Below are 27,646 nucleotides of genomic sequence, written 5' to 3' on the forward strand. Positions count from 1 at the left end.
TTTAGCCCTTTCATAGGAGAAAAACAGTCAACTGATGAAAATCACCAGGAGAGGGACTGATAATGTGTTTGCCCCCATATATGTCCTTTTTATTTTTATCTTACCAAGAACGACAGTCTTAACTGACAATCCTGTCTTAAAACAAACACTGGAGGAAAATATTATAGCTCATTTTCTATCTTCTGTTCTCAGAGGTGATCATATTCCTCTGCCAGATGCATGAGCTCCATGTCCTCACCATCCCTAATCTCCAATATAACATATTTATTACCTCGTTGGGTTAGTATGTGATGCCAGGGAAGTTAATTATGCATATAATGATCAGAACAGCCTCAGAGACAACAGCCTAAAATATCCTTGCCAAAAATGTCCCATTAGCGGCCCCGTAATCAAGCAAAAAGTGATGCGTAGATATCACAAGTTAACAGATGGCCATGCATGTACAACACTAAATGTGAACCCTTCCAATTAGATTTTAGTTCCAGTTCTAGCTGTTATCTTTTCTTTTTCTTCTTTTATCTATATTTCTGACACTCTTTTGATCCCTGCAAAGAAGGAATGATGCATAGCAAAGACAGCTTTGTGGAAAATCACACGACACCCAGTTGGTTCCTCTTTATTCTTCTCTGTAAATGGTGCAGCTTGTGGAGATATCCATTTACACTAATCAGCCCTTTGATTAAATCACAGAAATATAGAGTTAACATCAGTAATTGTCTTGTCATAAAGGTACCTGTGAAAGATGAGATCAGAACATGTAAAGTTGGTCCTTGAAATTTACATGTTGGAAGTAGGAAAAATGGGCAAGCACAAGAATCTGAGCGATTATGACAAAGCCCAGATTTTCTTATTTAAACGTCTGGGTCAGAGAAAACTTAAAACAGCAGGCATTTTGGATCTTCCATGAATGAAATAATTTTTCTACCAAACATTCAAAAGAGTACAACTGGTGAGCCATTGGTGAGGTTATGGACTCCTTAGCTCTGCTTAGTAAGTCTACACAACATTAATAAAAAATGTGTTTTGGTCTTAATGTCAAAGGTCCACTGGAAAAAAAACCCAGTACAGGTGGATTTGCCACCTATTGTTGCAGAGTTGGACATACTTCAGTTAATAAACTGATTTTCCTCATGCCTGTATACTAGGACAAGCACAGTAGTCCAATTAAATGACCTTGTAAAGCTATACTGTACCTGGACTTCATTTAAATTAACTGATGTGTAAAGTCTATGTGGTCCAGTGCCAAAGAAGAGCTGTTGTTGCAGAAACTTCTTAAACTGCAGTGGTGGCTATAAAAGAAAGGCATCAGTACACACACCACACCACAGTCTGCTTTGTGAGGTGCTGTGCATTTGGAAAAAAGACTTTGGTCAGAGAGTTAAAAACTGGAACATAGATCCTAAGAATCTATGTCTGGTCAAATCAATCACATTTTCTTTATGTTATATTAATAGTGGGATGCACTGAAACCCTAACCCACAATGCACTGTGGAAGAATGGCAAGTCAGCAGATGAAAGGTAATGTTCTACATAATGCTTTGTTAGAGAACTCTGACTTCTACAGCATAACCTATCTTTAAGGCTGCACAATATAACATAAATATAAAAATCATTGCAATATCAACATGTCCACAGTATCTCTTAAGAGTCATAGGACTGGAATTAATAGTAGGTGATAGTTCATTTTCAAGGCATTTTTTAAAATTTATTGAACAAAACAATCACAGGTGGATTTATATAGGCTGCATTCCACTTTGATAAATTCTGTTTTTGAGCATATTCTGCAGCCAACAGGCAAGCAGGGGTGCAGAAGTGGAATGCAGCCTTCATTTATGCATCCGAGCTGGATGCACATAGTGGGAAGAACAATCTAGAGTAGCATCTGTTTGCATAGACAGTATACATTAGACCAAATGTAATGATCCTGTATAAGTACAGTTAATAATGATCAACTGCCACTTCTTTCATGTACATATTACTGTACCTTATTTAGGAGTCAGTTCTTTACTCGTATACAGACATTTAACATCACTTTCCTTCTATATTTAGCTGTTTCAGAGATGCTGCATTTTCAGCTTATTCAAATTACACATAATACCTGTCATCAGCAACAAAACTATTGTGTCTTTCACATAAGCATCTATCAAAGAGTTAAATTAGATTACCTTTGATACACTAGAACATAATATATAATGCATATTAGGCATTTTCACTCTGTTGTATAAGAGGATAAATTGTTAGAATTGAAGTATATTGCCTCCTTGTTTGTCACCACATTTCAGTAATGTGTTCACATTGTATAACACTAATGACAGCTTGATACTTTTTCTAATAATCAAAAACAAATAAGCCTCTGTTGTCTGTTTTCATCTCACTTTTGCTCACAAGTTAAACTGTCTGCCAGAGAGAGAGAGAGATGGCATGAGTCAGCACATTACCCAGAACACTGTAGAAGCACTTTCTGCAATTTAATGGTTCACTAGTTTGTTTTATCCTCACAGTAACATCCTGGGCCTGTCTGGTCTCAGAGCAAGCTTGGTAGGTAAGTACAGTCCAACTTTTTTTATTTATTTTATTTATTTTTTTTACCTTGCTGCTGATTGCAGGTTAAATAAAGGTCACCTGCTCATCCATATAGCACGCTAGAGATAAAAAAAAAGGGTCTGGGTTTAATGCTTATTTAATTGGTTGCTGAGTTACTTCTATCAACTTGAATAACAAGATTGGTGCCATTTCCATGTCTATGAGGTAAAAACAAAGCTATCACAAGCAGTCACCTCAGCTTAGCATAGCTCACTAATTCATGCATGCTAAATGTTTTTTATTGAGGTCATGCAAACACCATATTTTTTAAGGAGAAAACTTAAAGATTAGTGTTAAAAATTACAATAGCCAACTTACACTGATGTAGCTGTAATCTGAGACTGGCTTGATTTTATTGTGGGCATTGTGTATCCATGACAAACTGTGACATTAAGCAAAGTAAACATATTTTCTAACCTAAATCAAACTGTTAAATGCAGCACTTTTTCTTGGTTGCAAAAACCAGACAGGTTTCACAGAAAACAGTCTAGGCTCTGCTGTTAGAATTCCTGGAACAATTGGCTTCAGTGCAAAGGTCTGTGCCCGAGGCAAAGTATTGATCTGAACCTTTATTAAGAAGGAAAGCAAGACAGATGCAAAGATAAAAATAGAGAGGCAGAACTTCATTATGGGTGAGCAAAGGATCAGAGAACATGGGAACATGGTGAACAAACTTTGTGTGTTTAGTTTTGACATGCATGAATAGATGAATGTACAGTACCAGACCAAGGTACATTCAATCCAATAGGAACGTGTGGCAAAACTTTTTACAGGTATTGTATGTGTAGGTGTGATATCTTTGATTTATGCCCAACAAAATTACCTCCAAACATGTTGTCAATAAGACATGGCCTTACTGAATGTGATTATACCCTGAACTGTTACTTAGATTTCCAACACTGATAAATTCCCAGTAGATCTCCATGAATTGTTTTTGACTTGTTGTGAAGATGTGCATTAAGTTCAGCATTATTTGCTTGTGGCTTGGACTGAATATAAAAATTATGGTTGTCATGCCTGCGCCCTCCTCTCGGGTGCGCTCCAGGTCACCAGAGTACTGATCACTGGTCACACACTACAATACCCATCATCCCTCAGCATCTGACATCTTGGACACACATGATACGAATCCTAATCTTCATCAGCTCCATCAGCATCACCTGTTCATCTCCCTATATAAGCTTCACCCCCGGACTGTCAGATTGTGTGTTATTGAATCGTATCCAGTATCTCTATTGCTTTCTAGTGTATATCTTTGAGACTTTATTAAAGTCTGTTTACTTCTTACTTGTGTTTGTGTCCGGCTTCTCCTTGGTGTATCCTGACAATGGTTCTGTTTAAATTTCAATTAGATAAAAAGATTCCACATTAGAAGAAAAAACAATAACATGTCCACAGATTAAAATCCAGTGATATTTATTCCCATTTAAATTTTGGTTCCAGCATCTCATTTGTTAATTCAGATGTTGCTTTGGGACCAATAAAGATTCTCTCACCCACACATTGAAACAAGCCAGTTTGGTGCTAGATAATCACCTTTTAATCACATCTCTGCTGTAAGGCCACATGTGTTTGACACCCAATAAAAAAGAGGGCAGTCACTGTGGATTAGAGAACATTTCAACATACTTGCAGCTGTTACAAATGCAAATTAAGACATATGTTAGGCAGCCTGCCATGATACATAGGTTTTTCCTCTGAAACCTGCCAAATCCTCCAAATTCAGCAAAGCTAAACATTCAGATTTTACTTATCTGCTGTACCAGACAGGCTACAAGCTTTCTTCACTGCAACAGTAACACAGTCAGTACACAATAAAACTGAATTTTTTTGTATGTACTGTTGGTGTGGCCAAGGTCTGCTTTTAAAGAAGAGATTACAGCAATGACATTTTGCTATTACTTTAATCTATGACTGAATTTGCTTTACCTCACTGACGATTAGCTCTTACACAAAGAGGTCAGAGAAAAAAAGCATCGGTCTACATTAACAGAGGTCCATCAGAATGTTTTAGGACAGGTTTGTCCAAATCCAGCCATTGAGAGACACTGCCCTCCATATTTTCTCTGTTTCCCTGCTCTTACACAGCTAATTCGACTAGAATGGATCTATTTAAAAGTTTATACTCAAGCTTCCCACAAGCCTGTTAATGACCTAATAATAATGTGAGTACGAAAACATCTAAAACCTGCAGAGCAGTGACCCTCGAGGACAAGATTTGGACAACCTCATTTTAGGACTTAGGAACTGTGCAAAAAACACACATGCAGATATGTATACTATATGTAGTACACCTAATACTGAAGAAGCCATTGCTCAGTGGTGGTGGATTTTTAGTCCAAATATATCCTAAAGTTTTGATACCAAGGTGGAATGAATATGAAAGGTTAAGTGTTGTGCACCCCACTTTATTGCACTGTCATCTTAATCAAATGGATTCCTTTTATTTCCTCACCCACTCCATGACCGAATGTGTCCGATCCGCAGGGGACTGATGGATGTTGTTTACCTTAAACAACAATCCTGGGTGATCATTGTTAAATAATGACCAACATACCTAAATAATGAAAGCTGTTTGCACTAGTTGAAGTAAACACGTCTGTGTGTGTGTGATGAGATATCTTCATTTGCAGGTGTGATTATGACCGATTCTATTAGGTCCCAACTTCTTCTCTAGTCTCCACACTTTATAATCACTCACCTCCCATCTTAGTAAGCTAAATGGTCCGGCCTCAAACCAGAAATCAGATGTGTACATTTTATTTTACTGTACATTGTAAGCATCTGTAGTAAAATATAAAGGGGAGAAACAGACACAAAGGGAAAACAGTTTATTTGTGATTACTGGAGATGATAGGGATAATTTTTTGTGTTTGCATAACTCGTTATGCAATAAATATCCTTTGTAGCTCTTAAAGCTCTGCGATGAGATTAGAAGCTTTATCCATGATTCATCACAGAGGAAACAATAAAATGTTCCTGTTTGCCAAATAAGCCCTTTCTGAAGTAATTTCAGTGTAATATTTCCCGTAGTCTGATTTTTTGTGTCTTTTGAGTGCTGAGAGGGAACCTTAAAGATTGGAGGAAATGTGGAGTGACCACAAGAAGGCACTGAAACACCTTGTGCCTGATCCTCAGAAAGATCGTTGTTGATTTCTAGATATTTTACCACAATCTGTCTGTTTTTGTTTTATTTAATACACACCAATATATTGCATATTTCCTCAATAATATAAAAATAAATTGGGCTTATCATTATTTCATCAAACTGTTTGTATTGTGCAAGTCATTTTATTTAGTTTTCTTTTTTCAGACTTGGGTAATGAGGTTTTTTTTGCAGTCTTGAAAGTTTGCTTGTAATCGGTTTTGTTGTTTTTCCATCAGTCTGTTTTGAGGGATTTGCTTGTGATGCTCAATATATACCCCAACTGATATTGACCTGACGCTGTGTGAAGGAATATAAAACCAGCAATGACTCATAAAAGCAGCGTTGATATGCACAGCAATATGATGATATGAACTATATAAATTTTTTAATTTATGTGGGGTATAGCTATCTTTTTCTGTAAATACACGTACACGTTTTTTTTTTTTGTTTGTTTCTTTTTGCTACATTTTTTTCTTCTTGCAAGAGTTTCCACTCTTGCAACGCACACTGCACTTGCTCCAGACTGCAGAGTTGCCAGGTTACCTAGTACGATCTACATTAGGTTCGCCTCTGTGTTTTGGGCATATTTTCAAGATTCCTTGTTTTTGTCATAAAACCTGGCAACATTCGCTTCAACAAATTTCTGCAGAGCTCATCTGGTGACATCAGAGGAAAATATAGTTTATTAAATAGCCAAGGATTACTTGTGCATGGAAACAAGATAATTAAGTTGTGGCCACATGTTACTAATGAGTTGGCAACTTGCCCAGTGTCCACAATGGACACACTGTGTGTTTCACACCTTCAGCATCCAAGTCGATTGTCTGCTACTAATTATTACACTGTGTTCAAAAGCAAAAGATGATGGGATATGATTGTAACAGACCGTGTTCTAGAATATTTTGGGCTTTTGGAGTAGGACGTAGTCTTTAGCACAAACTTTGGGAAGAAACCCCGGAAGACAATGTTCTGTTTCAAAGAATGATTATATTAACACCGAATGGGCCCAAGCATTAACCTTGCTTAGGGATCACCAATTAGATTTTGTTCTGTAACATGCAAACAAAAATATAAAAGATTTTTTTTTCTGTCTGCAACTCATGTAACCACTGTAATCAGAGTACACTCTTATTTAGATTGAGGTCAGTAGTCAGGATATTGTTATGGATGTGGACATAGCCCACAAAGCTAGTCAGATTTTTGTGGTTTTCAAATAAAGCAGAAACATAGGGAACTTACTTGTCCAAGTTTATAAAAATATGCCAAACCCTTCAAGCATGTATTCAGGAGATAATAATGTTAATGATCTCCGGAACAAAAATAAACAAAAACAGAAACAAAATGTTATATTTTTTCAGTCCAGTTGTTTGTACATTTACTCTCGTGACTGAGTCCTCCTCCTGTGGCCTTGCTGAACAGGCTCCCACACCCTTATGTCATCACTTTTTGCGATACTTACAACCTTGTGGGCAGGAGTACATGCTGCATCTCATCAGAGAATATTACCTAGCACTCAGAGGACAACATTCATCAACGTCCCAGTGCTTTTGCCAACAGTGCATTTCTCTCTGTGGACACCCAGGGTCCATTTCAGTTGTTCCAGCACAGCAGGATACCTTGTATGATTTGTGACACTTCAGCAACGTTTCTCTTCCAAGGTTCTTCAGAGTTAAGTTTCTGCTGATGTAAAATCAATATATATCAAATTGTCTGTGTCTTGATTTCAGTTTTAGGCTGTAAATATTTCCTGTAAGGTTTGACTTAAATTAAAAGAAAAATGCCGATGAGTCAGCTCAGGGATCTTTTGCCTTTAGTGAACGTTGTGAAGCCTAACCTTACTTGACAGACTCATTTACTGCCATAACTAATCCTATAAGGGTGATGGTACAGTAAATGCAGGAGCATCTGCACACCTGAGCTTTGCCGGAACAAACTAAAAGAAAACACAAACCCAAAAAGATAATGACTATGTTACATGCTTATTTGAAAAGGAAATCCCTATGTAGTCTGGAAGAACATATTTTCGAATGGCAGTAAACAATAAGTGGCACCACAACAGTAATTTCACTATTTTTCCAAAGTAGTTAAAACTCTTCTCTACAAACCAACAAGACATTTGGGAGAAGCTTGCAACAAATGACATGGAGATGAAAAGCAGAAACATAATTAAAAAATTTACTTTCGTAGATTAATTCAAACTGGGACATAGGGCTGGGCGATTAATTGATAAACTCGATTAATGAAATTTTCCTTTTATTATTATTTAGTTTTATGAAAATGTGGATTTTTTTTCCTCTTTCATATGCACCGCAAACACTCTCCTTGGGCTTCCATAGTTGGCAGTGGGCTCAGCCCTCCCTCGGCACCAGAATGTTTTTTTTTTTTTTTTTAAAGCAATAACAGATATTCAGTTAAGTTTCATTCATACCTGGAATTTAGCTGTGCATATAACTGCAGGGACAAATGCTGCTCTCTTCGAGATGCAGAACACACCTTCAGCCCACAAACCCTCGTTAAGAACCAACATCAGGGAATTATTTCCACAGTGGATCCCGAATGATAAAGATCCAGATGGAAAAAAAAAAAAGATCAAAATCTGGAATTTGATTTGGTTTGAAAAAGTCTGAGATTTTACTGTATTTTTAGGCCATATTGCCCAGCCCTACTGGGATGAGACAAAACAAACCATGGACAATAGTCTCTTTAACGAGACCTCGGGCAAATCATGGCTTTCAGCAATGGTCATGGACTCAAAAGCCCCATTTCCACCAAGAAGTCTAACTCGGGACAGGATGGTTTGATGTTCTTTGATTTGGTAAATCCTGATCTTTGTTGTGTTTCCACAGCCAACCATATCCTTACCAGATTGGTAAGATTGGGACCCTAACAGAATGGATGGAAATGGGGCTTAAACATCAATGGCCTCACAGACTACTTAAGTAAGGTCTTCCACTATCTCCCTCGAAGCTATGGAAGCTTTTCTGGATGAGACTCAAACGTCTCCAAGAAGCTAACCCCAGTCCAGTTGACTTTTATCAGCCAACGCTGGATAGCCTGTCCAAGATAAACAAGAACCTTTACAGATGTCTGAGCTATATTACCTTCATCAGCTCAAAAATTCTCATCAAAGGAGACTTTGGAACATGCTGTAGATGAACTAATTGCCAGTGTGTAAACCTCAAAATAAATAGTAAGTGTAAGAGAATGAGAAAGAAAAAAAACATTATTACAGTCTTTCAGATAGAAAATATACAACAAATACACCTTGTGCTATGTTTCCCATATATCTGAATACACAAAGTAGTCATGCAGTCAATGCATGCATAATACCACACCCATCATTATCCTTCTGAGCAGATGTATTTGATATATCCAAAATATATTAGTAGCATTTAATTACTTAGTTTTTAGGCATTGCATCACATATAATATCATCACGTAAAGGCAAGCATGGCATACACACAGCTCTAGGGGCTGTGTGTTATTTACAGCTTCCGAAGAACAACAGTCGTCCAAAACAGCCTTGAGGATTTACAGTGAACCCACTTTCTAAGAGAGTCATGTAAGAGCTACAGCCAGCACAGTAATGCATGGAAAATCACATTAGCTACTAGAAAGCCTTTTGATTTTCAAAGCCCAAACAGAAAAGTTCTGCCAAGGAGGATGGCATCTATGTTTGTGCAAATCATAGCATCTGCTTTATTGTTTAGATTTTAACCAGTGAGCTTTGTCCTTGGTATTTTGAGCACCGTAGGTGTAAATCTTCAATCTATATGTTTTGAACAAAAGGAAATGAAAGTGTTTGAAGCATAATCGGTAAAGGAAGTTTAACTATGACTAACATATTAAAGAAAGCCTTGCAGCCAATGCAAATGACTTGCCCAGGGCTTCTTTTGAAAGCACATGACAGATGAAGAGATTGCCTCCTGCCTAAAACGTAAAGAAAAAAAATCCTGAAATTATTACAGCTTTTCATTGACAGAAATTTAACTAATTTTAAAACATGATGAATAAATGTGAGCCACCAAGACTGTACATGTAGTTTGTTCCTGTTGTTTTTTTTTTTTTTTCTGTAGCTGCTGCTTCTCCCACTTTTCTGTACTTTCTTCTAAGTAATCGGGCAGCTAAAGGTCGACCTGAATCCGGATTTTCACACTCAGGTAGACCAAAGCTAATTTCAGACGTGTCAGTGAAACTGATGCTGCCAGCTTTCTGTGACAGCTTGAGTGGAACCAGCCTCAGCCCTCATCTCAAAATCATCCCTGCTTACTGAGCGGAAACCGTTTGTCACTGACGCCTGAAATGTGCTGTCAGATCCTGTCAGTATGCATCCATCATATTTATGACATCATGATTATTATTACCAATATTATTCATTTATTTATATTTAATTTATTACTGATATCAAAAACCATACACACGCTCCTCTTTGATTATTTACAAGCCCTCAACAAGACAGTAACCTTGACTCTGGGTTGCTGTGGGGTTGATGATTTTTTGTCTCTTGCATGGCATTCGGTTTGTAACTGCCTAGTGTTCTTGATGATGGAGGCGTGTGCCATTGTCCTTTACTGTAATGATCTGTGAAGTTTGGTTTGGGTTTTGTTACTGTTGCCATTTTGAGTTCCGTCTTTCCTGTTTTACGTTGTAGTTTTTCCCCTTGTGTGTTCTTCTTTCATGAGTTCACCTGGTCTAATTTGCAAATTCACTTCACCTGCTCCTTGTTAGATGTCCTCAGTGTACATATAGGTTACCTCTTGGTTTCAGTTACTCTTTCATGGTTTCTTCAGTGTTGTACATACCTGTTTAGTTTTTCAGTCCTGTGTCAGTCTGTAGTTAGGATAAAACATTTGTTCCAGCATGTGTCTGCTTTCAGTTCCCGCATTTGGGTCCACAAATGTTATTTACACACTCCAAACTTTTCTTTTTAACACACCAAATATCTACCAGAGAAACTGCAAGAAACCTTAAGTCTGCTAAACCTTAATTCTTTTAAATTAAGTCTAAGAAGTCTTTTTTTTTGCCACTGCTTTTAATTAAGATAAGTTTTGCCCCCTTTGTTCTTTCTGAATATATTTTATCACATGGTGACAACGATATGTAAGCCACTGTATGTACTCTGTTGTCCATGTCTATTGATTTCTATTTAATTTCTTTTAATTTTTCTTTTAATTTTATTTTTAATGTACTTTTTAAATATTTGCACCCTTTGCACCCTGCTTTAATGTAATGCTTTTAATGTTTTATTTGTCTTGTACATGAAATATGCTATAAAAAACCTGCCTTGCCTCAATTGCCAGTTCTTAACTTTATTGAAATATGTTGCTGACTTAAAAGGTAAAAATAAATAAACTGTATGTTATCAAATTAGTTCAAGACCATGAAATATTTTAGGTTAAACTACAGTGAATTAAGGCATGTAAATATTTTTTTTTTCTGCTTCCTTTCCTTTTCTAATTCTGTGTTTTGGGATCATTGAGATAAAAGGTCTCAGTTTAATTGGAGCCTGGCAACAGATTTTAGTGTTTCCAAACTGCACTGAAATAATTCCTCTCACTTAAAATAAAAGGGTCAGTGAGACAATAACAAAGTCAAATCTAAAGCAGGCGGTAATGCATGCACACCTCTTTGCATTTGATGCTGCAGCGTTGCATTAGGATCCATCCCTCAATGCTTGATGTGTCGAGCTGGAGCTTTTCTGTGACAAAGGACTGCTGCAAAGTATGGTAGGTGTCACTGGGGAGCTGTGATCACATAGTGGCACCACAGAAAGTATTCTCTGTTCTTCCCCGAGGACTTCATTCAGCGTATTGCTGCATAATTACCTCAAAGTGATTACAGAAATCATCGGCGTACTGTCATTGCTGAAGGCATTTGGCCAAATCCTTGAATAATCATAATATGCATATCTGTCCAGCTTGCTTGCATAAGATTTTTTAAACACTCAGCATAGACAACACACTGCATATCAGAAACACATTTGTATTCCTGCAACCTGTTGCCCTGAGCACTTGGACTGCGTCAGATGGTTATTGGAAGTGACTGGGAGTGTTTGCAGCATTTTATGAAGCCCTGGAGATGGGTGTCAGGATGCATCCCCCAATGAAACCAACAGCATTTTTTATGAGATTTGGTACTAGAGATAATGACTGAGAGCTGAGAGTCTACTAAATCATCTGTCCTGAGGCTCGTTTGTCTTACTCCTGGGGATTCCTCAGGAGCACACACTTCAGCAGTAAAACAAATACACATGATGGTCTTATACATTTTCACACTGTTGCTTTAACTGTAAAATAACATGAAGACAATGTGAAAATGTTTAGTGTCTGAATTAGAAATCCAGGCAACATAATGACCTACAAAAGTGTGCTCTTAGGTCACATGTAATATAAAGTCTGAAAGCTGAAAGATGAAAGAAAAAAAAACAATCACAAAATTGACCTAATGTTCCAGTCATCTGTGTATTCGGCAGTGTATTCCTTCTGAACATTCTCCAACATTTTTTTTGCTGATTCAAGAAATTTAGATTTCAAGAAACTGCTGCCATAATGAGCAGTTTATGAAATGTGTAATTGTGAAATTTGTTACTATATCTGATGTCTTCTGAGAAACACAGAGAAATAGGAGAGAATAAATCTAATCTGCCCAGGATCAGCATTGTATGTACATGATGTCAGCTTGTTTACCGTACACCAGGGGTGCCCAGCTCCGGTCCTCAAGGGCCTCAATCCTGCAGGTTTTTTATGTGTCCCTGCTCCAAAACCACCTAATTCAAATTGATGAGTCCTTGTGCAAAACGTAATTGGCTGTTGGATCTATTTCATTTGAGTCAGGTGTATTGAAGCAGGAAACATTGGGAAAATCTGCAGAACAGCAGCCCCCAAGGACCGACTTTGGGCACCCCTGCCATACACAGTATCCATATGATGCAGTTTGTACTATTTCAACCTGCTGCTGTCCTCGAAAAATGTGGCGTATCAAGGCACAATGAAAGAAAACCTTTGCAATAAATTCAATAGATATCAATAATTAGGAATTATGCAGATTTTGGTAATGACATGTTTCTATTTCAGAATCACTACAACAGTTAATTTAATATCATGACAGCAGGAACCAAATAATCTTGCAACCACATGCTGGTATTAATGCTTTGGGCAAGTTTTAAATAATTTTTTTCTAGTTTGTAGCTAAATGAATACTTTGTGGTCATTGTCCTTTTTTCTTTTGTCTTTTAAGCTAAGCAAGCAAACATCAAGTTACTCCTTAAGTTATAAACCAAGATTTTTCTACTAAAATGTCATTGGAAGAGACTGGAGTCCACACTGAATGGCTCAAAGGTTTCATTTTAACCTTTTGAATGTGACACCTGATGGACTGATTAGATTAGAACCAAAAAATAGTGGTTTGCCTTCTTTGCAAACCATGATGTCATCAGTGGTCAAAGACTGGGTTCACTCAAACACCAAATCAATAGACTTAAGAAAATCGAAGAAAGAATAGTGCAACAGTAAAAAAAGATTTTGAAAAAAGGGGAGCTGGATTTGTTGTTACATATCCATTTTCCATGACCAGTAAAAACTGGCACAGAATTCTGCCATCATAGCAGCCACAACCAGGAAGAAGCTGACCGAGTACCACCTCTCAACTCTTGGCCTCCTGCATACAGCTGACTAAATACAGGATGAAACTTTGCAGATAATCAACACAACCTGCCATTTTGCTTCTGCAATGAATTCCACAGATTAAAATCCTCCCACTTTGGTTCTGGTTAAACTGGTGTAAACATGGGCCGGTTCACCAGGAAGGGGGGTTGTGAAGCTCTATGCATAAAGACAAACTCAGCTGCAATGTCACATGGTGTCCTGGAAGCGGAAGTTGTAAACTGCACTTTTTCAGTCTCAGGACACTGCTATGCAGCGATGGCTCCAGAAATTTCTCTGTGCCATCAAACGAGTTAGGAAAGTCAGAATTAAGGTTGGGAAGTTACATAGTGCATCTGTGGAATAAATTTCTACCGGAAAATCCAGAACGCATGCTGCAGATATGTGTTCTCACATGCCACCACTCCAAAACATTTCTAGAATATTTCAGGATTTCAGTGAACGTGTGCTGTTTAGGTGTATTTAAAAAAAAAATGTGACTTGTCCTGTCCAGCATTGTAGCAGACAGAATAATGGTCTGGCTGCTGCGGAACAAATTTGTTCTACCAAGAGAAGCTTTATAGGTACTAGGCCCCTCTGGATAATCTCACTTTTTTTATTTCTTTATTGGTTTAAACATATTGTTTCATCTTATTTATTTGGTATTATGGAATTTATGTAATCTTGCTGGACCTGACCAGAAGGGACAGAAAAAAAAGGACAAGAATGGAGAGATGTTTCAACAAAACTTAATGTAGCCATTCCCAACCTACTACAGAAGCAGTGGTAGCACTACTTTCTAGTGAGCTCAAACTGCTAAATGGGATCATTCATTGACAGTTTGTGTGTTTCATCCACAAACAAATTGCTTTTAAAAACAGTTTAACATGTTCATGTCTTCCATTTTTCTATCACTTTATTCTATGACAACCCATTTGGGAATGACTTTCCATTTGGTGGATAAGACTAACTCTACTCAAAATAATATGACACTTGTCAGGGTGACCATTCATAAAATGAAGGTTTTGCCTGAAGCGCCAACACTGTCACTAATGCTGCAATATGTCTGATATACGATGATAGCTCATGGGATGACTGCATTGAGCCTGTCAAGGACCCATAACAACATGCTTAGAGCAAAGGTCATAACCATAATTGAAATTTAAGAAGCTGACAGGCTTGTAATACAGTAGCCTTGGAGAAGAAATCTGAGGCATGCAGGAAAGGACGTTGGGTGTATAAAAAATGAGAATAGCACAGAAACACACAGAAACAAAGGTAATACAGTACAAGTGTTTCTTTTGTTAGCTTTAGTCAAAGTGTTAGGGCTGAACTGTCATTTAGTTTTAGTAATAATTAAGTCATCTGAATCACTTGTTAGTGCTGAATGAAACATTAGATATTAGTCAGCTAAATCTACATATTTGGTCCACAGTAATATAAATCATGAAATTATTTCCTTATTGTTGACAGCTTACCTTGAGTTTCTAAAGTATTAAGACCTAAATGAAATTAGATATATCAACTTGTTATGGACCACTACTAAAAGGCTGTTTGCTGTAATTGTAACATGAATAAGGTAAATAAATTAATGAAATTAAGGTGGTTGGTGGGTCACAATATAATTTTGCAATTTAATTTTATGTGACTGCCATTAGACTCCATTGTGAACAGTTTATTGTTCTGAAGTGACCTCCATGAGCAGAGGAAGACGTGACGTCACACGAAGCCAACTGTGTTTATCGAGGTAAAAATGGATGCTGCGCATGTCAGCATGTGTGTATTAGTTTGTAAGTTTTGCAGTCAGATCCAACACAATAATAATATTGTTCCATCCATTGTTTACATTTGACCTTACGACATCTTGCCTACACCAGCACAGATTTATGACGTCTGCCTTGCTTCAATGACATAAAAACTGGATGAAAGGCAACATAATCGTTCAAACTGAAGTTGCTTTGAAAATGATCAGATTTCCAATTTAGTACATGTGAAAGTCAAAATATTGGATTTGTGCTGTTCAGACTATCATAAAAAAGATCAGATATGGGTCTTACAGGGGCAAAAATGTCTGATTTGAGCCATTTTGCCTGCAGTTCAGTGTGAACATAATGTAAATATCTGCAGTCTTGCAAAAGCACCCATAGCTGATGATATCACATTAGCTTTAGCATACTAGCTTTGCATGGATTTTAGGATGGCTAGCATGCAAATTTTGTCAGGAAAAAAACTGTCTTTCACAGACACAATTAGTATAGCATAGGCTTTAATTGTTGTAGTCAAACAAATTATTGGTCATGTAAATAAAGAATCCCATGACAGTTTTTTTTTTTTCTTTTTGTTTTACAACATCATTCTGTGTTGTTGTCTGTACCTACAAATCAATACAAGGTTGGTGGAGTCAAACCGAGCAGATAGCAGGCAAGACTACAGATTGCCAGGAACCTCTGAAACTTAGAAAGGAGAAACTTTCTTTGTTGTAGCTGATGTACCAAAATAATAATAATACTTTGTGTGTAAAAATTGTATTGTTCTCATGAAATGCGCCTTTTTTTTAGGATAAAGAGTCAGTTCTCAAGGTTTTAATGAAATCATTGCCATTATGCCATACATACTGTAGCATTTGTTTTCTGACAGCAACTTATCACTAAACTGGAACTGGGGGCCTTCTTCATGCAAACGCAACAAACTGTCAACAAATGTCATAATTGATTTTTTTTCCTGGTTTATGTTGGATTTCTGTTCTCTGTTTACTTTGAGGTTTAAAGGTGCAGTGTGCAAAAAAGAGAGAAAAAAAAATCAAAGCTCAGTGACAGAAAAATGTAACTAAAAACTACTATCACTATCTTACTATTGATATCTAATCACTTTAGTAATATAAGTGTTGTGGTTTCAATGCAGAATGAGAAGAATGAAAGAATGAGCCATTTACTTGCAGTGGGTCCACATACATAGGAGCTGCCATATTTGTGACAACATTTTTATTATGGTGCCTCTGAGTGGACAAACAACTCAGTGTGCGAAGTGAGAACCCTTTGAACTTTAAAACTGCAATACCAGCTTTGCTTGATAGGTTCTTGAGCACCATTTAGGATAAGTAACTCATTAGCACAACAGATAAATACTTTTGGTGCCTGTAATTGTTGCACCTGAGATCACTGGATCCACTAGCAGATGAAAACATGTTTATAGTGTGAAGGAATATTGGCCACTGACAGCCACTGTGCTATGATAATCTTTATCATTAAATATCAGTAATTCTTACACTGTAACTTTAAGCTGACTTAAAGTCTTAGTACTAGTGCATTCTCTAAAGTTTACTTCCTGTGTCTTGTTATACCTGATGCTGGGTTTCTGGTTACCACACCTGCTCCTCATTTATTATTAGTCACTCAGTATAATTTCCCATGGTTTCCTTTGTTCTCTGCCAGTTCTTTCTCATGTTAAGCTGTTGGAAGTTGTGCTGGTCAGTCATTCAGTTGTTTAAGTTTTGCCTTTTGTTTGTTTAGTTTGTGGAACTCCCTCCTTTTGCAGAACTAAATGTTTGAGAAAAAAATCATGGTTGATACATCTGCCTGCCTCTAGGGATAAGGAAACTGAAGCTTTGTGAAGCACTGAGGTACTGTGACACAACTGCCTTGAGATTGATTCACTGCATTGAAACATTGATCCGTTTAAAAAGCCTGTGTTGTTTTTTTTTTTTTTTTTTTTTTTTACTCGTGTAATTTGGTCATGGGTTTATGCTGAGTCATACAAATAATTGGAATTAATTTTACTACTAAGACACTTCTCAGGGGGACATTATGTTGAGATATGTGACAGCTGCTCCATCTGGTTTACACTGCTTGTGTAGGTGCTGCAGAATAAAAAAAACATGCAGAATTCCACCTTGTGTCGACCTCCAGAATTAATTTATAGGATAGCCTCTTACTCTCTACACTTGTTGGTAGGATTAAGTATTCCTGTCTAACAATAGGTAGCAGAGATGTTTTTGTTTGTGTAACAGTGCATGTTCTGCGTATGTCTGTGAATGTATTATGCCTACCTGGCTGCCACTGTGAATATATAAAGGTATCTGAACGAAATTAAATCTAATCTAAAATCATTCTAATGTGATGTGTTTATTTAATCTCTTTCCTAAATTGAACGATGAATGATCACTAGAAAAATCTCTCAAAAACCTACAATTTCCAATGCAAATAAAACCCTTTTTAAAGCATTGACAGATTGACAAGCCAATTGCTTTGAAATTCCCAGGGCAGCTTAGTACACACAGATGATGTAACAAGGCCTTATTTGAGGTGGTCATGTAACTGGATGGAAACACTGTTCTCTGTGTGGGACATTGTTAGTTTTATTAATAATTTTGCCCCTTTAATTTTTCTGTTTTAGTTGTTTGGGTGCACATGGCTACTTGGGTTAACCTATCTGATTTAGACAGAATAATTGTGCTGTTTTCTGCCAATAGATGGCAGTAGGAGTCTACTAATGGGGGTGACCAGCGGTGTAATTTTTTAGAGGAAGTATGCTGGTCAGGCAGAAAAGTTGACAGCATCGATCACTGATACTGTCAACTGTTCCTTGTTATTACAGGGGAGATCGTATAAAGACACCTATATGTGTTTATGTTTCAGTGAATCTGTAGCTGTATGTCTAGACTTCTTTTCGATTTATGTGTTTATAGATGTACATATAGGGCAAACTAAAGCTAGTGTCATGTGCTAACATTAGCACTTTAGCACTTTAGCATAGTTTTCATCTGTCTAGCATGACTTTTTAATTATAGTTTTTATGAATATCTATGTTGTTTGATTTGGCAATGTTTTATTCAGTTGTATTAGCTATTAGCATGCAGCTGTGTTTTATAACAGTTGATATTTGGACCCTCGGTTTGACACTGTTGATATGGTGACTGGCACTGTAATTTCTTAAGTCAGACTTAAACTCTGCGTCTTAAGGCCCATTTATGCTCGACGCAGAAGATGGACGAAACTGTACTCCAGTCTGCGTATCCGTCTTGTGCAATGGTTACTCACATAATTTGGTCTGTTTTCAGGAAATTTAACTATCCGTTGTTTGTCGCTGAAAACGGTGCAATACCACCAGAAATCGCGGGGGCAGAGATGTGACCAGGGTGAGAAACAAACCAGGAAGAAGAAGAGAATCGGGAGGGAAACAAAAAAACAAAAGAAGAATGAAGATGAGCACAACAACTAGAAAATGCTTGAGCTTTTGAAAAAAGACAATATATGAGTGTTTAGGGCAAGTTGGGCAGTTGGAAACAACTTTATAGCAATGCATTACCAATGCCAAATGGTGTCTGAAACTGATTTCGTCTTGAGGGAGTGAACTCTGAATTTGGCCACTAGTGGAGGAATTGACTTAACCACCATTGAAGCACAAAACACGAATGGAAGTATGAGGATGGTGACACATGATAACTTTTGAAGCGACGTCACCATTTACATACGTAAGGGACATAGACTGTATATAAAAGATGGACGGAGCCTCTGTAACATCACCCGTAGGTTTCTGAAGAGCAAAAGTGAAGCTCGTTGGGCGTTCCCACCGTCGCCATCTTGGTAGTGTCACACGTGTCGTTGGTCTCAAAACATCCAAAAATGGACAAAGAGGTGGTAAGGGAGCATAAATGGGTCTTTAGAGGAAGTACGTTAGTCAGGCAGCAGTTGACAGCATTGATCACTGATACATACTGTTCCATGTCATAACAGTGATCAAAATAAATAAACCTTTTCATGAATACTTCCAGTTCATAAGATCGAGACGGAATTGAGTAGATGGGCTTGAGCAGAACATCACTACCTGCCTCTCATTATAGAGGCATTTGGGTCTTATGGCCTTGTCTTGTCCTCATGGACTGGATTCACAAGTTTTTATTTGTGAATATTCACATCACAAGGTTGTTGGTGTATTTAATTATTTTAAAATCACTCTCTTTGACATCTGGTTGATTTGTGCTACGCAACAACTGGTAAAAATCTGTTGTCTTTGTTTTTTCATAGAAAAGAATTTATTACCAATGAAGTTGGTCTCTAAATGATCAATAGTTTCTAAAGCTCGAATGAAACATTTATGCTGCAATATTTTATTTCTTTGCATACTATGACACTCAAAGCTATACTGTTGCCTGTAACTGAGGTTTTATTTAAACAATGCACATTTAGAGCTTAAATCCTCTGCTGGTGAACCACTTCACCCTTCATTATTTATTCTATTATTCTCTGGCTTCCACTTTCCAAGCAAATGCACAAAATAATTGATCATTGACTAGACAACAGCTGATTTAGTAAAAGCACATATTTTACTTGCCACCTTACAAACACTGTTTTCTCCTACTATGACACAAGGAGATTATTTTAACTGTCTATTAATTAATTTATTTTATTTATTTATTTTTTTTTTTTTTACTTTAGGAAGTATTAAGAGTAAGTGGCGCTAAAAAGGATACTATTACCCTTCCTCACTCCTGTCCAGGCCAGGAGTGAATTGTAGCGTAATGCCTCGATATTAAAGTAAGATCTTAAGGTTAGAAATTAATATTACTACTCATGAAGGGATAATTTTATTTCGTTTAGTGTTTGCTTCATAAAGGGGCACCACCCTTCAGTTGCGCCGGGAGGGTGAACCAGCTTAAAAGACAGCAGAAATAAAGCAGATTCGTGGAAAATAAAATAAGAATAAGGAATGGAATTAAACCAAACCAAAAATTATAACGAAAATAATATCTGGACTTTATGAAGTTTGGAATATGGGAAAATTAACTAAACTAATGAACAGAATTTATTTAATTTCGGTAGGGCCTATTAGCAGAGCAAGACAAGAAACCAAGGTGGTATCCTCCCTGAAGTCCGAGTAGATGCTCAGCAGGAGACAGCCCGTCCGGAACCGGTCTGGTTCAGCTTCTAAGGCGAATCTTGTGGTCTTCAGTTCTCAACTGGCACAACGGTGACAATTTGCTGGTGTGACAAATGTGTTTCCAGAAGTTTTGGAAATCACAATCAGAGCCTTTTATTGAATATGCCCACAATTAATTATTAATAAAAACAGATGAATAGCCTGTTTGACAGTGAAACACAAACTTAGATTGTCATAGGACGTTAATTATTCATGAAACATAAACACACATTTATATAATTTCATTGATAAAACAAAATATACTTTGAAAATCCAGGACCTGGAAGGAAAGTTCATATTTACAATAATTCACTATCAGTTTAGTCATGGGTATTTATGGAGAAAAGTTTCTGTAAGTCGTAAGAATGGTTTACTCTTTGTGACCACAGTTACGCCTTGGAAACGGCCACTAGGAGGAGTTGTTGCTCCATGATAAAAATCCATTTAATTGTAACTTTGTAACGATATGTCCCAGTAACTCCGTTCAAATTACACTTGGTGCTTCTTAATATGTGGAATCATTTTAAACCAGTCATTATCACAGAGATCAAACATTTAATGCAGTTTATGGATTTAGTTCAAAACAGTCCTGCAAGGAAAATGGTTATTTCGTTGACACTTCTTAACAGAGTCCAGCTGTGTCAGGAATGTTATCTGGACGTCCCAAGAATGGGGAAGACGTCCGGGTCAGGTGATTTACATGTGTGAATCGTCCGGGAGATAGCCATCTTCCCCCTTTCAAATGTTCTAAGTGTCGTGAATCACCAGGTTGTTAGCCATCTGCGTGCATGCATAGTTGACACTTAGTTCTGGGTTTAATCAACGTAGAGTGTTTCTCACATTCTCTTCTTTGAAGATATTTAAGTCTGTATTTTTAGGTTTGAGTACAAATCAGGTATCCTCTGAGTGAAAGAGCCGGTGTAAGCTGAGAATTCAGCTTAAATAAACAATTTGGCTATCTGGTGGGAAAAAGGGAGTTTTTCCTTGGGTCGTAAAGCTTGTAGATAGGATGGGTGAGGGGGACACGAAGAGGAAGACTTATTTGATGTGATAATAACAGGGGCCTTGACGCTACAGAATTTATTACCAAGTTCTTTAAACTTTACTCATAAAACATTAGGTTAATTCTGTCACTAATGATAAACACATCTAAAAAAAAGATTAATATATTGAAAAGTATAATTCTGACAAGGAGGAGGGTAGAAGAGCACAAAGATAAATTGCTTTTTTGGATGGAAAAAGGTGCAGTACAGTTCAGCTCTAACATGATAACAACGTGACAGCAACAATTTGTGTAATTTTTCTTTAGGTGGCTTGACATGGCTCATCAGACAACTGACAGATAAAGTTACATTAGTAATAGAAGATGAAACAAATTTGGAAAAGAAAATCTGTCATTTGCTGAGAAGAATTACTTTTTTCCTTTACAATCTACCACATTATGTTGATTTACAGTAAAAGCAACACAAAAGACTGTACTGAACCTCAGAAAAATCACTATAGGCATGTAGTGTTAAAAATAAGGTTGGCTTTTATTTTTCTCTTTTTTGTTTGTATTTTTGGCATAATATTAAGTGCTTAGCAGCCTGTTTACTTCGCGCTTAGTCTGTCTATGTCCCATATTTGAACCTGCCCCTAATCTCCCCTAAGGAAAAGAAATGAAAATATCTCTCAATTGGTAAATAAAAAGCAAACAATACACTAATCCATTTCTGTTTTGTTAATAAAAGACAGAACACTTTGTTACCTTATAAGCAGGAGGAATCTGTACCTGGATCTAAATGTGCAAAGTCACAAAGCAAAGGAAATTATTTTAGCTTTAGAAGCTGTCTGAAAGAAAGTGACCAATCAGCACTTTGATTGACCTTAGTCATGTACTGGTAAATGGTCCTGTGGAAGGCAAAAGAGCATAAAAAACAAAACAAAACCAATGAACAGGGAGGGTCCAGTTGGCAGGGTGTCCTTTGGTGAGTTTCTGTGCTAGAGCAGTTATTTGGATGCCTGCTCAGTACAGGACATGGTGTTTATACTACACTTTCTTATGTCTTTTCTACCAAAGGTGCAACCTCTGGTCCACCTGAGGTTATTGGTTTACTTATGCAGTTCTCTTGCAGTGAGAAAGCAAAAAGAACATCCAGTGAACCAAAGAGAGGAAGTAAGAAGTGTAAAAAGCAGCATAGCACTATATGCTGAATATGTCTCTGCCTCTCTTGCTGCTCATACTGGACAAATTCTTGTAAAAACCACCTCAGGTTTGAACACAAAAAAAAAAAAAAAAAAAAGAAGAAAGAAACCCCCATGGTGACTCTAAAGTAAAGCTACTCAATAGCAAAATCAGCATAAAGAAACTCAGAGTTTCTGTCTCCTCCTACCTAAAGCAGCTGTCAGACATATGTTGTCCTTACCGATAGAAATCCATATATTTATACGCTGAATTAATAAACAATGATTTATGTAACGCAGAGATAGGAACGCAAGTCTGAGACTCTGACTTAAGTTACACATAAGCCGCATTTCTAGTGACTTGAGACTTGACTCGGACTTGCGAGTTGAGACTCGTGAGCAAACGTTTTGTGATTTCCTCTTCGTCCAATATCCTGTCGTGCTGTCATTTTTCCAGACATAACACTGACGCTGTTACGGTGAGTCCGACAGGCAATGGTTTGTGGACCCACGGTGCAGACACTGAGCAACCAGGAGACAGAGGGTGATCAATTAAGAAAGGGGTTTTAATGTTGACAATTAACAGGATGATCCGTGTTCCAAATCCAAGATCCTCAGAGGTTCGCTGCTGACTGGACTGGCAAGCAAGCTGGCAGAGTCGGACGGGCGGTTGGTTGGAGCCAGAGACGAGGAAGTGGATTGTATGGAGGAAAATAGTCCAGGAGGTTGCAGGCAGACAGGACAGGCAGGATCCACGACACCAGGAGTCTAAATACAAGAATGACGTTATAGACATAAACTGGTTGAGACAGAGAAGCAAGAAAGGCCACGATATACCAGATGGGTAACTGGACGATCCGGTGAGGAATGCAGAAAGGTCCGGTGTTTAAATACTGTGGTAGTTGATTGGTGGATGAGTTCCTGGTGTGATGATCTGCCCAGGTGGGATGATTGCTGCTGCTGAACTTCTCCAGGTAGAAAACAGACATGACGCATATACACGGGAGACAGACAGGAACCCTAACAGACGCAATGTCACACAAACACAGATGTGTCCGTACGCACAATCAGTTAATAGCAGCGCCAACACATCTGTTGCTACAGCACTGCTGTAACTTTTGGGTATTAAAAATGTAACAAAGAGGGACCAAAATAAAAACAGCAAACTTATCCACCTTAAAACACACCTGGAGAAGTTAAAGCCGATTTATACTCAGGAGGCGTCTGTGTCTGCATCACCTCCATAGGCGCTGTGTATGTCTGCAGAGCCTTGATGCGTACCTCTTCCAGACCTGATGGGCACCCCTGCTACGCAGACTTTTACGTGGAGGTTCTCCCTTGTGATTGGTCAGTTTGGGATCATGTGTTGCCGGATCCCTGGATCTTCTCGCTGAATTTGTGTGGTAAACACAGTTTTTAAAAACAATAACCAGAGGATCAAATTGATGAGAGGCTGATCAAATTATTCCTTCCACAAGCTAATAAAGACAATGAACTATACTGGACACCATTGTTTTAAAACAGAAAATACCTACCGAAATGAAGTTAACCATCAAAACAACTCCGACCTGGTGAGTTTACTGACCGATACCACCCCTGCTGCCAACTTCAGATTAGGAAGAGAAACTGGAACACAACAACAAAACGACATGCAACTGACAGTAAATCACCAGCGTCAGCAACACCGTAGCCGACCGCACGCAGACGCTGCACGAGTATAAATCCACCTTTAGTCACTGTAATGAGAAAGCTTAATGTTAGCATCTATGTTAGCAACAAGCTTAGAGCCACAGCAATTTAAACGTTAACTTGTTGCTATCTTTCTACCAACATAACATAAACTCCATCCGATTGCCTCCACTGTGATTAGAAGAATAATGAGACATTTACCTAACAAAGTTTCCATAAACTGTGACTTTGCCAAGATGAAGTTAAACTGGGACCAAACTGGGATCAGACCCCTAAACAACATGGTTTTACTGGGCCTGTTTATTAGAAAAGTACAGCTGTTGCTGATTTAGGAATGTGAGTATATGGGATCTGCAAGTATGGATCTAAATTAATTCAAACGTTGAGGGTTTTTTTTTTTTTTTATCATTCACCTTTAAAAAGTTTAAAATGGATATTTTCTGTACTCATCTCAGTTTTTTTAAGCACTTTACAAAATAAAAAAATACGATTTTTGTTATGCGCTAGCACAAGATGTCATGATCACAGTTTGTGTTCTTGGTTTGTGTCACATTTTTGGCTTATTTTCTTGGTTTGCCATCACGTTCTGGGGTTTTGTGTTAATGGTCATGTTTAGTTGTGTGTTGCTCTTGGTTTCTGCACGTTAGTTCACCTGGTCTGATTGTTCATTCACATCAACTGTCTAGTTAGTTCTTTTGTGTATTTATACTACTTGGATTCAGTTGTCCTTTGTCACATCATCTGTCCTGTTTCCCTACAGTTTTTCCCTGTTGTCAGGTTCCTAGGGATAGTGAAACCGAGACCTAATGAAACATTGAGTCAGCTTTGACACAACTGCCTGAAATCACCTCACTGTGTTGAAACATTTGACACGGTCAAAAGCTCCATCTACTGGCTGTGGGTGTGTGATGCATCCGAGGGAAAGCATTGACAAGGTTTTCTCACTGCACGTCTGTCATCCCTGTCTCATCTTTGATTAAGTAGTCATTAAAGGTCATGATAAATGAATATTTGGTTTATAACTGTTGTGGCCTGTGCTTGGGTCACAGTGCAGGAGATAAAGCTTGTCGATTTGTTGTTTGGAGCGCTATGGTATTTTATGTTTACAAGAGAGGTTTTTAGCAAAACAGGACTTGGGTAAACTGATAACTTTCAAGGGGTAGGAGAATCTTGGGAATGGGAATGGTTAGAGATAGAATTCCAGGAGGTATGGCAATCCTGTAGAACAAGATGTGATCAGGCCGGATGAAGGTGGGAAAGCCCATTTTAAGTGTAATGGTGAATGGTCTGTATTTATATAGCAATTTTCTGTACCTGGAATGATACCCAAAGCACTTTACATTATATATCACATTCACACTGATGGCAGAAGCTGCCGTGCAAGGCACTAACCACGACCCATCAGGAGCAATTTGGGTTTTGATGTCTTGCTCAGGGACCCCTCAACATGGCCGAGGATCGAACCAGCAACCCTCAGGCTACAAGAGGACCACTCTATCCACTGAGTGACGCTACCCCATGCTGATTTTTGTACACGTGTTTGTAGTAACAAAGTACGGAACATCAAGCCTGGTTGTAATAAGTATGTAGCTGAATATCATGACATAGCTCATTCAGCTACAAGGTCATAGACCCAGACAGGGGCCGTGTTTGAATATAAGAAGATCATTAATGCAAAGTAATAAGATGCTGTTTGTTTCATCTGTGAACATGAGGAAGCTGTGAGGGTTAATTCCATGACTGAGAACTTGTTGAGTAATCATGCTTCTAATTTTTGGAAAGAGATGAGGGCTGTTAATAAATGCAATATGTCTCTGCCAAGCGCTATAGATGGACTTACTAGATCAGATAATATAGTTGAATTTTTAAGGCAGCACTACAGTAATTTCTTTATTTGTGTGAATAGTGATGTGTATAAGGTGGCCAATTTTGAGGGTGATGGTAGAATGGTGGTTCTGTCAAGTGAAGTGTGTCAAGCTATAATGAAACTGGCTGATAATTAAGCAAGCGGTCCAGATCACATTTCTGCTGAACATCTTAAATATGCCAGTGTGATCATAGGCCATCTTCTTGCCATCTGTTTTACCAGCTTTATGTTTTATGGCTTGTTGCCAAACTCAATGTTGTCGGTTCTGTTAGTGCCGGCCATTAGGATAAGGCTGGTAAAGTGGTAAGTGGTAATTCAGATAATTACAGACCTTCCGGTCAAAAATTCAGGAGAATATAATTGTAAATAGATTCGATGAGTTTATTGTTTCTACTGAGAACCAGTTTGGTTTTATGGTAAACACAGAACTGATTTCTGCATTTACGCTCTTAAAAATATTGTAAACAACTATGTTCTTTATTGGTGCATCAAAAGCATTTGATCGTGTTACCATAGAAAGTTATTTGGAAAATTGTCTCAAAGAGGAGTACCCAAATATATTGTATGAATTTTGTGTTACTGGTATGCTCATCAGACCACGCAGTTGAAATGGGGTAATTGTTTCTGCCCCATTTGAAGTTAGCAGTGGTGTCAGGCAAGGGGGTGATCTTATCTCCAGTTCTTTTTAACCTGTACATTGATGATCTCCAGGAAGTTGACAGTTGCTCAAACTGGGCGTATGGTTGGTAATTTATGGGTGAATCATATTTTGTATGCAGATGATCTTGTGGTGTTCAATCTGAGTAGTGCTGTTCTACAGTAGCTCCTTTTATGGAGTAGAGTATAATATTAAATACAATGCTAGCAAGAGTGTTGTTATGATCTGCAGAACTAAGGAAGATAAGTCAAAAATACCCTGATTTTAAGTTGTCTGAGAATAATCTGACCATCTGCAATAAAGTTGAGTACCTTGGACATTTTATTACAGATCAAGTGACAGATGATGAGAACATCTATAGGCAGTGTCGATGGTGTATGTGCAAGCACACATTCTCAATCACAAGTTTAGTGCATGTACAGATGGAGTGAAGGTGTCTTTGTTTAGGACATGTTGTGCTCCACTCTATACTGCACACTTGTGGGCAAACTACAGAGAGGCATGTTTACTTAAAGTGACTTATAATAATGCAGTCAAGATGGTACAGTGCCAGTAACATTTTTGTGGCTGCTGGGGTCAGTACTTTTCAGACGGTTTTAGGTAACTTAATGTTTAAATTTATTTGTTGCCTATGTTCTTCAGAGACTCAAATTTTTATGGGATTAGCTAATTTAAACAATTTAGAACTACAAGATATCAATCTCAGTTGGGGAGGCACTGGTTGCCATCTTGTGGGTGCTGACCGATATATCTATGTATATGTGTGTGTATATACTGTATGCATGTATGTGTGTATGTGTATGTTTGTATGTGTATGCCTGTATATATATATTTTATGTATATATTTTGCTTTTGTTATCTGTGGTTTTATCTTTTTTTGTCTTGGACCCTAAGTCTGTAGTAAAGATTGAAAGAATAAAGGAAACATTTTTTATCGTGGTCATATATTCTTCTGTCGTTCATTTATACGAGAGAAAGGGGCT

General features: G+C 37.7%; 1 protein-coding gene across 4 annotated transcripts in view; it reads left to right on the forward strand.

Annotated features, from left to right (window-relative positions):
- fbxo15 (F-box protein 15) overlaps positions 1 to 25,089 on the forward strand; it is a 36,754-nt gene extending 11,665 nt beyond the window's left edge. The window contains exons 11-12 of one of the 4 annotated variants that reach the window (XM_041967478.1): positions 2,502 to 2,542; positions 24,899 to 25,089. In XM_041967478.1, coding sequence (XP_041823412.1) covers positions 2,502 to 2,542 — 41 coding nt within the window. In that variant the 3' untranslated portion in view covers positions 24,899 to 25,089. Of the gene's footprint in view, positions 1 to 2,501; positions 2,830 to 24,898 lie in introns of those variants that run through there. The other 3 variants (XM_041967477.1, XM_041967476.1, XM_041967479.1) reach the window with 3 other exon arrangements.
- The last annotated feature ends 2,557 nt before the right edge of the window (positions 25,090 to 27,646 follow it).

This window comes from Melanotaenia boesemani, chromosome 18 (assembly GCF_017639745.1).
Source record: "Melanotaenia boesemani isolate fMelBoe1 chromosome 18, fMelBoe1.pri, whole genome shotgun sequence".
NCBI classification, from domain to species: domain Eukaryota; kingdom Metazoa; phylum Chordata; class Actinopteri; order Atheriniformes; family Melanotaeniidae; genus Melanotaenia; species Melanotaenia boesemani.